The sequence below is a fragment of the Pogonomyrmex barbatus genome, unplaced genomic scaffold (assembly GCF_055798465.1).
Source record: "Pogonomyrmex barbatus isolate J1 unplaced genomic scaffold, ASM5579846v1 scaffold12, whole genome shotgun sequence".
NCBI classification, from domain to species: domain Eukaryota; kingdom Metazoa; phylum Arthropoda; class Insecta; order Hymenoptera; family Formicidae; genus Pogonomyrmex; species Pogonomyrmex barbatus.
In genome coordinates this window covers 3,092,533-3,112,086 of record NW_028297108.1, presented here as the reverse complement: position 1 = coordinate 3,112,086, position 19,554 = coordinate 3,092,533, and the positions used below count along the sequence as shown (strand labels likewise).

The 19,554-nt window shown below is 32.0% G+C and overlaps 1 protein-coding gene across 50 annotated transcripts in view; it reads left to right on the top strand.

The window, feature by feature from the left end:
* slo (calcium-activated potassium channel slo) overlaps positions 1 to 19,554 on the top strand; it is a 101,323-nt gene that overhangs the window by 39,611 nt on the left and 42,158 nt on the right. For 25 of the 50 annotated variants that reach the window (XM_089071757.1, XM_089071772.1, XM_089071756.1 and 22 more), the window contains 2 exons: positions 270 to 437; positions 18,978 to 19,069. In XM_089071757.1, the coding sequence (XP_088927883.1) occupies positions 270 to 437; positions 18,978 to 19,069 (260 nt within the window). Of the gene's footprint in view, positions 1 to 269; positions 438 to 8,826; positions 8,919 to 13,221; positions 13,314 to 18,977; positions 19,070 to 19,554 lie in introns of all 50 variants that reach the window. The other 25 variants (XM_089071771.1, XM_089071760.1, XM_089071766.1 and 22 more) reach the window with 2 other exon arrangements.

The window sequence follows — 19,554 nt, the reverse complement described above, 5'->3', positions numbered from 1 at the left end:
TATTCGGTTTATTTGGTTTAAAATTATATTCTCAACAAGGAGAATATAATTTTATATTATTATTCAATAATATATTTCTTTTTATGACTTTCACACATCTCTCAGATGTTCTATGTGCAGAAATCCGAGAGACACGTTTCTCGGACATTCCGCATTATACCATTGTGCGATAGTAAAAGCTTATGGTTATGACCCGCCAATATAAATCACAATTTCACTCTTGACACTACGCGAGAATGGTTCTGAACATAATAACATCGTGCCCGCAGCTTGAAAACTCAGGGGACCCTTTCGAGTTCACGAACCCACAACAGCTTTCGTACTGGACCTGCGTGTACTTTCTGATCGTGACGATGTCCACGGTAGGATATGGTGACGTTTTCTGCCAGACGGTCCTCGGCCGCACATTCCTAGTATTTTTTCTACTCGTCGGTTTGGTAAGTTATCTTTGTGTATTCTTTTCAAGCGTAATCAATTTAACATTTATCTACATCGGGACTAATCCCGCATACAATAAATTCTTTAACTAGCGCGATTCTCAAGAACGTGCTCTGATTTTTTAATTACTGTCGATGGGTGAATTTTTCATTTGATTGTTCCATGGATAAACACAGTAGCTTTTTTATAAAAAAAAAATAACATTTTTTTTGTGAATATATATAATTAAATTTTTGCAACATATTTTTTCGAATGATGATTTCAATTTAAAAAATGCAGAGTTTAATATAATTTTGTGTAAATAAGTGAATAATAAATTTTTATTCTTGTAAGAACGTCATTTACTGTGTTTCTCTAGTGATCTCTCTTTTTGCTAAAAATATACGTACGAACTTTGCAAAACTGTGAAACAAATTGTTTTTTTCGTTTTTTTTTTTCTTTCATCAGATTAGTTCTTTCAAATACAAGGAGATGTAAAGAAAAGTCTAAAATTCGAAACAAAGCTCTTTTGTCGTGAAGTATTAATCCTTTTTTTCTCTGTTGCTTTTTATTGATCTTGCGATCTTTTATCGTGCATCAAAAGAGAACGTTTCGCTTGTCTTTGCCGAATCTCGTGCATATCTTCCTTTCTTATTCTCAAAGTATCGTCGCGAAGGCATTCCACTTGCTGCTGGGTGTATCGCTAACTGCTCGTTTTGTCAAACTGAAATCACTAGTTTTTGCCAAGGCTCGTACATCAGAGCGGAACGATCGGAGAGACGAGCGGCGGTCTCAGATTTGTGCGTTCCCTAAGCCGCGAGACAGCGAATATTTCGAGTGTACGATGTTCTCCGGCCGTTGATCTTCCTACATTGCGAAGATGCCGAGAATGCTCCACGACAGAATGCTCCAGTTTCATTAGAAAGTTGCTTATAATTAGTTTAGCTTATAATAAAATTTTTTACAATACAAAATTTGCGACATTTTAAATGTAGTATTAAAAAATATTAGAGATATGTAAAATTTTCAGTGGAATTCTCGAATTCTCTCTTGATTGTTAACGCTGCGGCATTTTTAGATTAATGAAATTTTATACATCTCTCGAGAACTTTTGAAAAAGTTTCGAACACTGAGCACCGATGGCGTTGCAAATAGGCTTCATTTTAACAGTAAACAGTAATATAACTTTACTGATTTATGTTTTCAAGAGATAAAGGTCGTATGACACAAGTATGTTTTATGAATAGCTATATTTAAGGCTTTTATTACAAATTTATCCCACTTCTTGAACTTTCTGGCTTCGCAACTCGAGACAAAGGAAAACGTGGTCTAGTGTACTATTGAAATAATACTTCCGCCAATGTCACGCGAAAATGGCTTTTTGGGGCAGAAATCAACGGCGGAGAATGGTGCCGCTCGTTATATCGAATCGATCGATTTGTTTGAACGCCGATGCGCACATTCCATGAGCATATCTGTGTTCCTATTATGCATACGTTATTTGTGTGTGTACGGCTTATCGATCGTTCACGTGAACTTTGCGTACACGGTCGACTTGCTTTGGGGATAACAGCCCGCTCTTGGAGCTTTCTTGAAGACGCGGCTCGTATTCCTCTTTTCTAAACACACAGGCATCGCCGTTCAAACGTCGGAAACGCGTCCAAGCTAACGTTTGTTATCCGCAGTTCACCGTAGAATATTCATAGATAATATTGATTATCGAAATGAAGGGAGCATAACCTGAAAGCATGGTGTATTCGCGACATACGTAAAGTTTCTGATACAAAATTGGCTTGCTCGCGCATAAGGGCTTAAATCGTTTCCACATGGAATGAGCTTCTTTTACTTTTCACAAAAACGATTCGGCTAATTTCGTACATTATAAATGTATAAAATATATATAATTGTGTTTTAGTTACTTTATGTTTTTGAGTATAAAAATATGACAGCTATATATTTTGTTCTTTCGCTTGTGGTCAACATCTAAATAGGCATGCTTTATCAATGTGCCGTAAGGATTAATGTAAAAAATCTGTCGCGAATTAAGCCTTTATTGCGATATAACGATAAACGGTAGAGATTAATTTAAGTAACTCGGCAGCTTTATTTCTTTTCTGAACATTGCTCAAAATCTATTTGAAACGTGCTCCTTAACTTCCTGTAACTCGTATGTATGTAAAAAGCAAAAATTTTCATTGTCATGCGAAGCAGTTTGCGGTAACTTGGACTAACCGCACTGCTTCAAAATTTTAGCTACGACAATAGAGACGAGAAGACAAACCTCTGCCTTATACCTCTATACCCTTATTATACATCATATAATTATTAAAACTGTATTGTGATAAGAGGAAACTTGTCTTTTAACCACATAAAATAATAAGGTTAATTATACAGATACGTTAATTATAAAGATCTAAACAATCTTACGACTATTTTAAATAATATAAATTTAATTTCTTAGAAAGAAAGAGACACATTTCATAATGCTATCAAAATATTACAAGATTAAATTTTATCACTGTTGTAATAAAAAGATTGCATTTTACATTTAATACTTCTTTTTCCAGCAACTTGTGTAGCAAGTTTAAAGTAACAGAAAAAGTATTTATCTTCAACATTCAATATAATTCTGTTTGTGATTCTAGTTTAATTTAAATTTTCTCAACAAAACTTTCTCAAATATATTCTGAATTGCCAATAGAATATTGAAAATTACTAAAAAGTGAAATATTATTGTACAAGAATCACGAAGATATCGATAGCGATTTTATTTTGTATCTATTCACTCATATTTTATAAGTGAAAGAAAAAAATGCTTTTTAATAAAGCAAATCAGAATTATAGAGACCATTTTAAAAGACATCTTTCAGATATCAGGAATTTAAAAAGATAAAATTATTTAAATTGTCTTTGTATGTCTATCTGCATTATAGACATCGAGAGATCTTTTAAAAACTATTCTAACAATTCAATAATTGCAAAAGACATAATAGCGATGTAACAGTAGATTAGAGCGTCCTGTTGAAGCGATAATTTCTTTCAATATTTCTCAAATTTTGACCTAAAAGTTTAAATTTTTGTTATAAATTTCAATCAAGATGTACAATTAATAAATAGATGTAGTTTTCAAAATCGGAGTTAAGGCAGTTAGCATAGTAAATATTTTGCTTATCGAATCGTATTTCGCATCAGATTAATTTGTTATAATTGCGAGCGCTCGAACCTCCTGATTTCAATTTATGTGAGGTGGCTAAAAAAGAAATTGCGGTCATGTTTATTTATACGACACATCGTAGTTATTGAAAACATATATTACTATTTCTCTTTTTTTTCTCTTTCTCTCTTTCTTTTTCTTTCTGTACTTTACGGCTTAAATTGGTTCTACGAGTTTTGCTACAGCTACTGTCTATCTTTTCTCTACGATCAAAGAATCACTTGTAGCTAATAATGTGGCGAATTGATTACTTGGGTACGATCGATTCAGCTTGTCATGCGAATGCTGCGGTATATGCTACGAACTCACTATTTCATAATGTTAGCGAGTATCGAAAGGGCTTTTATTACATGAAAAACCTCAAAACTTGATGCTATGGAATTATGTAAATGTTTGTCCTATGCTACTGAAACATGTAGAGAAATCATAATTTTAATAAAAGAAAAATTATTTAAAAAAACCATATAATTATTTTAAGTTTCTATTTCTAAACTTTTCTTATAATTATTTTCTTGATTGATGAGAAAATTAAAAATTATTTTGTAATTATAAATGATAATTAAGAAAATCAGTAAAATAATTATTTTGTGTGTGTGTGTGTGTGTGTGTGTGTGTGTGTGTGTGTGTGTGTGTGTGTGTGTGTGTGTGTGTGTGTGTGTGTGTGTGTGTGTGTGTGTGTGTGTGTGTGTGTGTGTGTGTGTGTGTGTGTGTGTGTGTGTGTGTGTGTGTGTGTGTGAGACAATTTACAAAAATAAAGTGAAGTGAAATAAAAATTCTTTTGTAAGATGAAAATTTTGCGAGATCAATTTTTCATTTTTTATGACGCAATATTTAGTTTGATAAATGTCAAATTTGCAAAGAAAAAAAAATGTTAATGAGGAGATAATTACAATTCACAGAAAAGTAATAGTGATTCATGACTAATTATGCTATCCATAGTTAAAGATTTGGGGTTCTCATTATTATCAACAAATTTTTTTTTATATTAACTTTATCGCGTCTCTCTCTCTCTCTCTCTCTCTCTCTCTCGAAGAGCATAACGTCCGATAGCTTCGATAATAAATTGATGTCTGTACGCGCTTGATCTTTCCACATTCTACCTGTATTTTTTGCGATGCTGATACGCTGCTCATATTACAAGATATTATTCTGGCCGCTTAAACTTTATTTTTCCAAATTATCAATCGTATGGTACGTTCAGTAGTGAATTCCAAGCACGACGAGATACGGAGGGTGAACGCGAGACTTAGCCGAAACAACTTTCGGTCGTTACTGGAATATATACTTCGTTTTCGCTCCCGCAATCGATAAAGAACGAAAGCTACACACACAAGTAATATAGTTTTATTGTATTACGGGACAGGAGATACCACTTTGTCTTTCTATCGATCGTAAATGAGTTATAAATTTTGTTAAAGAACCACTGTCAAGATGGAGCATCTCGCACAATTAACTTTAGGACTTTTCCTCAAATTGGCAATTCCAGATTAAAAGAAATGAAAAAATTGAATTGAGTTGTCTTTACAGAACAGAAGTAGAATAAAAGTCATGTTTCAAATATTATTACTTAATAAATTAAATTTAACATAGACTGATTCCTTGATACTTTGATTTCTTGATTCCTTGATACTTGATACTTTGATACTAAAATAAAAATTACAAGAAATAGAATTAAATTTTAAAAATTATATTATATTTAATTTGTAATTCAACAAAACATTTGATAATTATCTTGTATTTAGCTTTATTAATTTATTTAGTTTTATTAATAGTATTTAGTTTTATTAATTTTTTAAATATAATTATGAATTTTTACCTATTTTTATCTTACTTATCTTTATATATTTATTAAATTTATTATGTATATTAAATTTTTCAAGAATTAATATTAACGTATATTTACATTATACATTTACATATCTCGATACAAAATTCTGCGTATTTTATATCGAGATATGTAAATCAGTGTAAATTTCTGAATCTCTTATTAGAGAGATATATCGAGTAGATTTTGGAAAATGTGTGGTATGTCCTGCTCATTATACTTTATCGTACTGCACCGAGAAGTTTGTAACCGAATTGTTGGTTTCACGTTTGATTAATCACGTTTAGTTGAGAATTAAAAAATTATGTCCTTGTAATACATTTAAAGAGGAAATTTTGTTGGAACACTTTCAAAGCGCTTTGGCACTCATCTAAAAGTATGATATCACGAGCCTACGTATACCGTACGGTAGACGAGAAACTCTTTTAACTGAACTCAGTATAATATTCTGTAGACACGAGCAGTAATAAATCCGAAATTAGTCGACGTGCGACCGTAAATTAAACCAACTCAGACAAGCTCACAAGATCGATAGACTCCTGCTTCATTATAAGTTTGGTCCTAGTCGTGACTACCTAAAAGTAACATAGAAATAAAGTTGCGCATTGTCTCCGATTGCTTAAAGGAATGGAAAGAAAGAAGAAGATAATACAAATCTTGCAAGATTATAAAGAGAAGGAAACTATATTTCTGATTCTTTATAACTATACTTCTTCTTTATATTAGCTTTAAAATTTTGTTAGCTTTAAATTAATACATTTTACAGAAATTTATATGCACATTATTGATGTCACAATACTTTTCAATGAATATAATTATACAATATTATACAATATACAGTTATCTGTATTAATTCTTCTGAATACTTTTGTTATATCATTTGTATATGTAAATGTGGTTTCCAATAATATAACAGAAAATAATTATAAAAGGTAGATATTATCTATCATTAATCTATCATAATTTATGCTCAGTTTAACATAATTTTATACAACTAGAACGATATACCAAATGAATGATGCATTCAAACATCTATGCAGAATTTTACGCATAAATTCTGGGTCATCAAATTAATTTATTATCCATGTTTGTATTATATAATATTATATATTATTATTATTATATATTATTATATAATATTTACAGACACCCGCATAACAGCCGTTCGGTTACAAACTCTAGATTTGCAAATAGATTCATATCATTTGCAAAACCTGTGCAAATATTAATTGAATTTTCTTTTATAAGTACTATAATCTCTATCTTTCTCTCTTTCAGAATAATCTGTTATTAAGATATCGCATATATGAGTATTCGCGAATATTACAATTATTACAATTCATGAGATTGTACTTTATCATATTATTTGATAAATTTCAGAATACGTGATATTTTCTCTAAGTATCACCAGAAGTTTCGAATACGCGAGTTTTCACTTCGCCGCGTACTTGTTTCTCGGCGAAGTGATCGCCGGATTGTACAATTCGCTGCTTCGCCATGCTACCTTACAGGATATCTATCTCTGACTGTTTCTTGAGAGCGTATATCATGTCGAGTGCAAAGTGTCGACACACTTCTCTCTCGCTGTTCTGTCTCTTACGATAATTTCGTTGATCGCAGTGTCTTTAGTTGCCTGGTATCTATAAAGCTCGCGACATAAATGCCCGGTCGCGAATCACTTTCAGCGCCTATATTAATGGCAAATTACGTAGCGTGACACAGCACGATTTTATCGATCGTTTATGATGGATCATATCTTTCTCATAATATCCGGCATTATAGACAATTTACATAATAATAACGCTTTCTTCATTTTACATGCGCACGAAGCAAATTCGATTTGTTAAATCTCCTTTACTGCTTTCGTTTTTATACTGAGAAGAATTATTTGCATCTTTCTAACATTTTTGCTTTTTAATTTTTAATTATTATAAGTTATACTTGTTTTTATACTATTCGATATCTTATAAACTGTTTATTCTATCCATAAACAGCAGAATTATAAAATTGATATTAAATATAATTATTATTTTATTAGATTTTTAAAAAAGAGAATACAAAATACATTAAAATTTGGCTAGAAATTTGATTTTTGTTAATTAAGTCAAATAATTAGTAATAATAAGAGTATTAATAGTAATAATTACTCAATTTTAAATAATTAAATATTAGAAAACAAGAAAATCTAATCTATTCTTTTATTGCATTTTTAAGAATACTAAATTTAATTTTTTGAATATATTTCTGCTGTTTCCAGTATTTTTTCTTGCTTGCTATACTACTTTTACTCATGCTGCTCACACGATTAAATATTACTGTATTCACATACATCCGCAAATAATTCACAAAAACTTGAAACATATACATTGAACGATTCTATACGTGATTGCAACAAAATCTTCGTGTTGTAAGTATATCGATGTATAATACAATAGTAAAGTGTCTTTGATACAAAATGATATAATAGAATATGTTTTATTATAATTATTGAGCATTTGAAATTGATTTTGATCTGATCTACTTAATAATAATTTTATATACTAAAATGTAACAAAAAATAAATTTGATATTTATGATTATTAATGATGATATAACATTTATATATGTATTAATACATGTTATTTATTTATTATTAATTCGTTTATGATTGAATTATTAAAATATTGAAATAATACAAAATTATATTAGAAATTAAAAATAATTTTTGCAGGAGTTGATATATTCTATATCACATTTAAATTATATATTATATATATAAATATTATAATTGTTAAATAAATTAATTTTTTAGAATTAAAGTAGCTTTAGAATTAAATAGCTTTGCAGAAATATCTTTTGTATGCATTTGTATACATATTATACTCTTTTTAATATAATTTTATTGTAATTTACGTAAATATTCCATGGATACAACATCGTAAGTAAAATATGTAGAACCGATTTACAGACACGTTAGGAACTGTAAATTGTAAAATTGGAGACTCCGCTAATTTAATTGCCGGCAAAATAGTCTTTTTTCAATAGACTTTTTTCTATGCTTTATTTTCATTGCATCAATACAAGACACAACATTTCTGGAAGCATTGCAATGTTCACGTCACGTTTCAAGCACACATTTTTCATATGAACACGACATGTAAAAATATAGATTGTTACTCTCTCCCCACCCCTCAGTCGCATCTGTATCCCATTTTTCCTTTCTTTTCCATTATCTTTTCCATTTTTCGACGCGAGACACGCATCTAATTTACGCCATAATACGACGCGGAAGCACTGCTGCTAGACGCAACGGTACATAGGTGAAACCAATTTTGCTTTCTCAACGATCCGTAGTCGCATAGTGTTTTCCAGTTATGATTTCTATTTGCAGGCAATTTTTGCTAGTAGCATACCCGAGATAATAGAGCTCGTAGGCAGTAGGTCCAAGTACAGCGGCGAGTACAAGCGGGAGCATGGAAAGAGGTATTACGATCAAATTTACGTCCTACAATCCTTTGTTTCTTATCTATTAATTTTACTTTTCCTCTTTCAGTATTGTCTATGTATATATACTTATACGTAAAAATTAACAAATACGCGTAATACACATATAAACATGCATAAACACGTACACAATGCGCAATTTGCACGCGTGCATTCGCACACAAATCTGTCATCGTGATAACATTCATCATCGTTCGATCATCATTCCACATTAATACAGAAACGTCAGGAGCTCGAGATTCTGTGATGAATGCATGAAAATTTACAGCAATTGGAAGTATAGAGTTAACAGGAGTATAACGACCGCGCGTGTGGTATATAATCGTCGTTGGCGTTCCCTTTCATTTTCCAATGAATCAAACGACTCTTGTCTACGGTGAAAGGTCGAATAAAGCGAGAAGAAAAGAGTTCACGATCGACACGGGCGAGTGGCATTTCTCTTCCAAAAAAGTGGAAATGTTCCGAAAATGTTCCGAAATCTCAAAAATCTTGATATCCGACTGTTGCATTTTTGCCTATGCCTAACTGGATTAGTTTAACGGTATCATCAATATTATTGCGATAGAAAATATAACTAAAATGTATAGCTTACGATTTATAAATACGCGCTTTTTATTTCTTTTTTTTTTTACTAGTTTGTACGAAGCAACTAGTTTTTATTTAACGGTCCAATGTAAAAAAAAAAACGGATAACGTATATTTGAATGACATGATTTTTAAATAGTAGATATTAACAATTGGAAATTTATCTAAGATATGATAATTTAGGTATTTGCAAATGTGAATTTAAGAATGTTACACTTTCCGATGTTAGAATTATTTATTGAATATTTATTGAATTAAATCTATAAATTATTAATGCTATGCCGAAGAAATATGTGAAAATATGGTTGTTACAAAAACAGGTCAGATAAGAAAGCACTAACTGTGCGATCGTTGTAAGAATCGATTGATTTTATTATTATCATAACGTTGAATGGAAGCCACCCGTGACCAGGTAAATGTTGAGCCATCTGCGGCGACCAAAAGTAGATATTTTTTGGTATCAGTCCAAGTAACCATCTCGAATTAAACTCGATAAAGCACAGCTGTGGCTTAAATCGGTACGCGCGTAATTGCAAACAAGCGCAAACGTCATTACCTCGCGTCTCATTCTTTATTTTATATATTCCGAAATGACTTCGAATATACTTATGTCCTGTCGAAAATATTATGTTATATTTTAATAAATTAATTTTTTTTTAAATCAATGGTTTTTCTAAAGTCACCAGACAATCAACTGTTTCTAACTATTTTAAACTATTTTAATCATTGTTTCTGTAGTTTTAAATAATACATGGTAAGAATCGCATGTGTAAATAGAATAAATTATATAATTTTATTTTTTATTGTTAATTATCTTTTACTTTAATATTTTTAAACAAAATGAGTCTGTAGATATTAAAATTTGTAGATATAAAAAGATGAAAAAGTTGAAATTATTACATATATATATTTACATAAATACACGTGATTGATTTTTATTGATAATAATCGCATTCTGAGAAACTACAATGACCTTTCACCGTGTGACCAAAGTCAATAAAAAAATGTATTTGACAGCGAAGATTGCGTATAAGTCCAAAATGACAAGAAAAGCAGCTGTGCTTAGTAAGTTTATCGTATGCATGTACTTTGTATCGACAGAAATGGTTTTTCATCATGTATCGATTATCGTTCTATTTTTACAGCACGAAGCAACAAGCATCCGCATTTGTATAATATTAATACATTTAATACATGAGATGATATATGGAATACAAAATGATGCGAACAACTTGATGGAGTATATATTTTTTCAATCTAATGTCGACATATGCAAAAAGTTTAATTTAAAAATGTGTATACAAATTTGTATATACATATATCTTAAATTTTAACATATTTTGAATTGAAATAAATAAAGGTTACGGATAACTTGATAAATGTCGTATTATTATTTTAATTGAATAATTATTTTCTTTCTAACTGCATCAAGTTTTGTCGCTGTTAAATATTATTTAAATATTAGTACCAACAGCACACTTTTTTAACAAGCCACATAGTTTGCCACTTTAGTCTGCTACCTTTAATATATAAACAATTATACAATTATATTGCACTACATCAAGAACATACCAGTGAAACTGATTATACATTTAATATTTAACAAATACATAATTAATATACATAATTAATGAATCTTTAACTCAAATCATGTAAAATGATGATAACAAATTTTATAATATGGTATATTGTTTATAAATGATTGAAAGTGTAATGTTAATTGATTTAGTTAAGCGTAATCGTCTTGCATGATTTGACCACTAATTTTACATGAAAAATACATAACATATACACTTGATCACATTACTGTAGAGCACAATCAATTGCAAAGCACACTTTAGAAATCCTAGTTTTTATTTATTTTCTCGATTTTCCCAAAGAGAAGGAAGTTAAAGGAAAATTAATTCTTTAATTTACACAAAGTATTCTTTTCATTCTAGGTGATATTACGCCATATTTTAAATGGTGTTGTTCGAAATTGCCGGCATCATATGCTACAATAGTGTCTGCATGCTGTTACATAGATTTTTATCATATTTCGCGCGAGATGACGGCATTTGTTTTTCTGCTCCTGCTAATGGGAGATATTTAGAAAAATTGATATTAATTAACATTACTTGACCACTTGATAGTGGCTAATTCATGATGCATGTTTTTTTAGAACGAGGAACTAACGGCACTGTGCTTCATGCTCAACGATTGATCTAATTCATGTCATTTTAAAAATACAGAGACGAATTATTACGTCTCGTACCATGAGATGCTTGATTTCTTTATGAGAGTTGCGCACCGCTAATCAAACGACCCGCACAATTTATGTTGTGCTAATATGCAGTTTCATCATTCAGTATGATCTAACGTTTCCCTTGGGCGTGCTAGCACATCGGTGCGATTACATTCGATGCTATTAACTCATCAATCTCCCGTGTAGGTAATCAACGCTCACAGCCGATTTATAAATTAGTTGAATTTTCCTGTTTGCTTAAATGACATCAGCTTTGAATGAAGCATTAGATGAGAGTTAATGAATAAAAGATATATGCAAGCTAGCAAACACTCTACGAATTAAATACCTATGTTTAAAGGAAAAAGTTTTGAGAGCAAATTGTAGTATATGTATAAAAATAAAAATAGGACAAATATGCAAGTTAGAACAATTTTATTGCATTGTTATACATCATAGTATTATTTGTCGTTGTTGTTATTGTTATCTAATGCGTATCATTATGATAGGTAAATATATTGTATTAAAATCGACAAATATCAATCTTATTTACCGAAAAATCGATTTAAAAAAATTATCATAAATTATTATAAAACAAAAAATCTCATATTTTCTTTGTAATAAAATTGTGTAGTGACTGAAAAATTAACTACAGGATTAAAAAAATATTGCTCTAACGTTAAAAAGAGATTCTTTAATATTCCAGAAACTAATAATTAATAAAAATTAAATAACTAAAAACCCTTTATTAATCTATATATAACAAAATTTTTGTAAGTACTAGTTTATTTAACAAAGGAAAGTAGGAATTGGTTTTGAAAAATCTAAATCTAAAATATTTTTAATAAATTAGAAATAAAATTACAACATAAAATATAAATATATTTTTAAAAAATTTTTATAATATTTCTAAAGTTTAACATATCTTTTTGTTTCTTATAATTTCTCATTCATAATATAATTTGGAATTTTTGTAGAACGTACTGTTTTTTTACAATTTATTTTTTTACAATTTATTTATTTAAAAATTTAAAAATTTAATATCAAATAATCCTATTGCATTCGTAAAAAAATAACCATATACTTTTCTTAAAATCGACTTCAGTGATCAATCTAAACAAAACATAATACATTTTATAAACTCTGTTTTGCTATAATAACTTTAAGAAATATAAGTTTTAAAACTGTTTATCTCATCGAAAAAGTTTATATATATGAATCTAATCATGCAAAATACACATCACTTCATAAAGCATCATATTAGCTTTAATCGCACTTTAGTTAACTGATCGTACTTATTCTACCCTCATTCTCGTAATTTACGGCGTTCCATCTTTTATCTATAAATAAGTCGAGATATAATAAAACTCGAACGCAAAGTAAAAGAAAGATAAAGAACAAAAAAAAAAACAAATACGAAAGATTCAGGTTAGGGGTCTGTTCTGACGGCAACGGATGATTGTGGGTGTGTAGGCGGTGTTCGCCAGCTGGATCCCAGAGATCACGGAGCTCGCCGCGAATCGCAGCAAATACGGTGGCCAGTACAGCCGCGAGCGTGGACGCAGGTACCCCAGAAATCCACCTAAGTGGAAAGTCAGCCATGAAACAACCCCTTGAAATTAGCCCTCGTGTTGTCCTCACAGTAGCCATGTAGACACGAAAATCGCCCCTGGATAGAGCGGGTGGTCTCGTCATGCGGCATTTCATTATGATTTCCACATATTTTTGATATCATTGTATCATATCATATCACCGATTATGAAATCCGCAATGAGGAGAATGGGGGAGACAATCGTAAAATAGATCTCCGTCTCGCAAACGCGTTCTCCGTGTGTTTTTACCTTTTATATTTCATCGTCGTGTCAGTGGGGAAGTTTGCCGCAGCGGGGAAAGATTGACGAGAAACTAGATAAACACGGTATCGAAGTATTTTAATGATCGCGCCGTCGTTGACGCGCGCGACGACCCAGTTTTTCGACGTAACTCGCGGATCAAACTTTTTGCGGACACAAGTTTCGCTTCGGCAACGCGAATTGTAGCATTATTGTTTTTCTCGCGTGAAGAAAGCGAAGTAAGATCAAACGTCATTCGCGTGACTCGATCCCTCCGATAAAAAAATACAAGAAATATCATACCCTGTTTTCTTGGATTTTGAATAGTACGTAACAGTTCGAGCAAACGGGACCACTCTCGCTATCTGCGATAAATTTACTGTCCGATTAGTAAATATGCCTCTTTTCCCACCTCACCTCTTTGATATCCACACACATTACTGTCACAGAACCGTGGCTGTTAGAGAAATGACACACCATATTTCTCTAGCCACATATTGTCCTTTCTTTTTGATCACCTCTTGTTTCACGTTTTTTTAACACACTCTATGCTAATTCTCACCGCTTTTCTTACCCACTTTTTATCAGTTAGCAAATATCTTGGTAACACATACTGGTATGCTTGGACTTTTTTGTGGAAAGAGAAAGACACGAGTTTTTATTCTTATATACATACATTTATATACACACATTTATAGTAGATGAGACAGATATATTAATTGTTGCATCTCTCTTTCCTTCTCTCTTTTTATATATATATATATATATATATATATATATATACATATTTATATACGTTGTAATATATATTACTTTATCGCACGGTCACAAAAAGTAGTTCGTTCTCATCATATCTCTTTTGTTAATTCGCCGGATTCGTTCCGGATATTTCGGGACAGATATGAGGTTCTTGTGATTTATACTTTTATTAAAATAGTTATCTTTGCTTTTACGTATCACTTTTCTCCCCCTCCCCACTATGGCGCTTAACGATATATACATATTTTTCGTATTGGGCGCACCGGTTTGCTTTCCGTTACAACGAGATTAGAGGTAGGTTCGTTACTTGAGTGTGGAAAGTTGACTTACGTCGCGTGCATAATGTAACCACGGTAATCTAGTTACCGTGTAGATTAGCTAGCGGACACACATCGACACGGTCGCGCCATTTTATTTATTTTCCCATTACGTGTATACTGCATTATGTGACAATATTGATGGTGTACGTCACAAACATAATGGCGTTTTCTGCACGCGTGGGTGATGTTAATATTATCAATGTATGACAGTCGATCGTAAGATGCTCGAATTACACGTCAATGCAGGCGAATCCAGCTTCTTGCCTGCCAGGCAATTAGTATAGTATGTACTACATGCACTATTAGGAAATAATCGAGACTCGAGTCCTTTTTGTCTTACGTTTTGTTTAATGTTGTTCTGTAATATCTGTAATATGCATTGTAATATCGATAATGAAGTCATAGAACAAGATGCAAACGTACACGCGTGTGCCTCACAATGTTTTGTGTAACAAATTATTTTCTTGTTTATAAAAATTCAGACAGCGAATGTATATCAAGATTCATTAATCATATCATAGATCAATATTTCGTTTTTTTTATTTTTATTTATTTTTATTTAGAATTTATTTTCTATGAATTAACGTCAGGTACAAACATATTCATCTATTAGTTGAATATCTATCTAGATATAAATGTACATAATAATACATTTGCTTGATAAGTAAGCAAATTGTTTATTTGTTTAGTAAGCAATTTGTTTATTCATGCTATCTAGGGTGAATTATCCTTTAAGGAATATAAGAAAACTATTTTTGTAACTGTTATGCAGCATCACATATTCATTCATCGAATGTATATTACAGGTTTTCTAACAATTTACCATAAATCTTGAATTAAAATATGTGAAAACAGCCGTGAAGCAGCGAGTTGCGGATGATGCTGACATTTCTCGAATTGATCGGCATTTCTATCTTAAAACTCCATTTATCCTATTTAACTCCAATATCTTCAAAACGAATCGTCAGCGCGACATTATGTCGAGACGAAACAATACTACTTTTATCATGAGTAAAGGAAATCCATTCACGTTCGAACAAATTCCTCTCCGAAGAGAGTGCCAGTAAATCGTGGATATCTGTCTTTTCTTTCTATCTCTATTTCTTTCTCTCTTGTTCCTCTCTCTCTCTCTCTCTCTCTCTCTCTCTCTCTCTCTTTCTGTCTGTTCTATCTATTTACCCATCTATCTATCTATTCCACTTTCTCTTCCACATTGAGTTTCTTGGTGGCATGCAATAGTGTTCTGACTAGTCTGTAGATTGTCGAAAGGCGATCAACCTCCCGATACGGAATGGCCTTTAGAGAGGGAGAAAACAACCCTCTCTCGTTCGATGCGCGAGCGAGGAGGGCGGTCATTTCTGATTCAGTCGCGACATTTTCCTTCTTGGCTTGATATATACATACATATACACATGGTTTGTGGCATCTAAAATAGCGCAGCAGTAGCGGGTGCAGATGTACGGCCGCTCTTTTTAGGGGTTTTATCAGTAGAAATTGTGCACGTCTAACTGCGATACATGACTGCGATATATATTTACTCGTGGCGCAGAGCGACGTAACTCGGCAAAGATGATTTGGAATATAAATTTAATTTAAATTAATTGAAACAATTTTTTCTCAAAAATTATATTGATTAAAACAAGATGGTGTAAAATGTATCATTTAACAGACATTTCGAGAGTTAACAAGTAACATGAATACTTTTTATCGTGTCATTTAATTACAATATTGCTTTACAAAATTAATATGTTAACAGCAGTAAGAAATAATAAGAAATCTGAAAATGTGGAAATTCTAGATCTTATCTTTCTAGTACTTTTAATATTATAAATTTTTAATATTTTCAGTCTAATTCTTTTGCAAGAGACGATAAGCAATAGCATACACATCAATGGACTCAATTGTATTAACTTGTCTGAGAAGATAAAATTTTATCTATCGTATTATAAAAATATCGAGCGGATGTGCAGCGGAATATGGCGCGTCTATGACCTTTTGACCGAGGCGAGCGAATGAAAAATTGATCGAATCTACGTCCCGTCTTCCCGTCGTTCGCCGTGAAGCGCCGACTCATGATTTCACTGTTGCGGGCATACAGGTAGTCTAGCTTGAGTCACATCGGGCATACCTCACATCATTCCATACGACACGTGAGTAACGTATTCATGACATGTGCAAACGCATACCGTGAGGGAAGGAGAAAGGGAAAATCGTGCGGGCGATCGTGAACGTTCTGCGTGGTATACAATGCACGTTGATGCACGGTGATCGACGAAAGGGATATGCACTCGCCCGGAACATCACAGCCTCGATCGCAAATTACCTCTCTAATGCGCTACGTGCGTCGCCGTAAATCACAAGATGAGAGTAGCATAGACACGCGTACACATATACACACACACACACACACACACACACACGCGCGCGCGCGCACGCATACAGGTATAGGTAGCTCGACACTGGCTTATGCCTTGAGGAACACCGCCGCAAAATGCACATAATGATCATATTTTTTCGACAAAAAACCATTCAGCTATTGTAATTCATAAGCTTGCGATAAGATGATTGCAATTACGCGCTCACAGACTTCGTTGCCGCAGACGCACCACTTCTCGCGATCAGATTTTCCTCATTCGGCAGATCGTTGATAAGTTTTTACTTCTGCTAATAACGAAAGCATTTTTTTCATTATTATTTGGCAATAATGATGAAAGTGATATTTGTCAATAAGTTTTCAGTATTTCAAGGTACACTCAAAAGGGACAGTTTTACATCATATCCGATGTAATTGCGCGAACAATAAATGTTACGTATGCTCGCTTCGAGAGGAGGAAGACAGAGATCGACATTAATGTGTGTGCTGTAGCATAGCTCCATTTATAATTAATCGTGATTAAACAATGTACATATATTTTATTCGAGATTTTGGAAGAATATATACATGTGATAATTTGCGTATATTATGTCTTGTGTCGATTGTTTCGTCAACTAGTGTTAATGAGTGATTAACATTAACCAAGCGCTAACATAACTCGCTAACTAAATTTCTAATAAAAATTTGATTGTGTTTTCAATTTTATTTCATTGTGTTCGCATATTAAATGAGGATTACAATTGCAATTTTGCGACGGTGGATTTAAATGAATTATTTCTGAAAATATAAATACAGTTCAATGATCAATAATTTATTTATAAAGCATAATCTAAATAACTAAAATAATTCATAATCAAAGCGATTTTAATTTTCGGTATTGATTGAAATTTTTTATGTTTGATTAATAAAATATATGATTATGTAAATGTGATGTTCCTTCAACATTTTTCTTTACAGTTAAATATAGCAAAACATTTGAAAAATATTTATAATATTTTCTTTGACAATTTCTTGAATTTTATCTAAAAAATTTATTTAAGAAATAAGTTTACTTATGCCCAAATTTATAAATTTCCTAATATTTCCTAATATTATCCGCGTTTATATTCTAAATTTTCTTTTTAACAAAATTGTTATACAAGTTTTTTAATTAAGTTTTTTAATTTTTTAATTAAACCTTACACGAACGATATCTGTTTGATATACATACATAATCAGAAAAAAGATTTTTAATTTGATAAAGATATACAAATGCGTTTTTTTACACTAAATAAAAATAAGAAGAATGACAAGCAAAAAGAAGAATTAAAACACATTAAAAATATTTCAAAGATTTAGCGTTGTCGACGCAAAGATGATGTCAATTTTCTTAATGAAAATGACATGACGATGCGATTATAATATAATTGAATGCACAAAGTCATAAAAGAACATTATAAAAGAACATAGATAAGCACTTTTACTAGTGATCTAGGTAGATGTATGTCATATATATATATAGCACATACATATATAGCATTTGTTAGGTATAGGATCTATAGGTGTAGGTGTAAGTAGCCTACCTACTTTGCACTTTTATTTGGAAAACGCATTTTGTTTCCAACACGTTTACTAACTCTCGGAGATGTAGCGGTACAGCACTGATAATCGTGTCTCTATGAATAGCCGCGCAACTCGTTCATAAATGCAAATATCCTCATCCTTCTCTATCGTTTAATGAAAAGGGAAAAGACGTACTATGTGACTAACATATGACGATTACTTAGTCACCAAATATCATGATATGACATCGAAAAGATTTAAATCGACCGACCGACCTAATGACCGATCGACCGACTAACAACAAGATACATGTAAAAAGAGAGAAAAAAGCAAGCTATTGTCAACCCTATCACACAAGTGTATTGATGCGAGTGTTGTGTTTTGTTCTATTACGTGGTGTAGGCCATATTCGCCAGTTGTATCCCTGAGATAATTGACCTGATCGGGACGCGAAACAAGTACGGCGGCACTTTGAAGAACGAGCGAGGTCGCAGGTGAGAGACACAATCAACCAATTAGCTTCCCCGATTTGACCCCCAATCCTGACTGCCACATGCCCAAGGTGTCCTCCCATACAAAATATCCCTACGCTGTGTAATCTCCACCTTATCTCACAGTATTTACCTGTTACACTTTTTCTAACACACATTCACACATGCACACATGACATTCTGATTTTTTCCCGATCCTTCCCTAATCCCTCTCCCGTGAATGCAATCTCTCGATAGAAGCACGTATGAACATCAATCTTTGTCAAAAGTACCGATTTCTTCCTTATAAACTATATATATATATATATATATATATATATATATATATATATATATTTAGAATCAGTATTAGCATCGCAAAATCGCAGTTCCGTACCAGCTCATTGCACTAGTTGTCGGTCTTAGTGCAGTCGTCATCCCAAAAACATTCTTGAACACCAGCCTAACCCGACAAAACCCTCTCCTCAACAAACCAACCAATTTGCCAT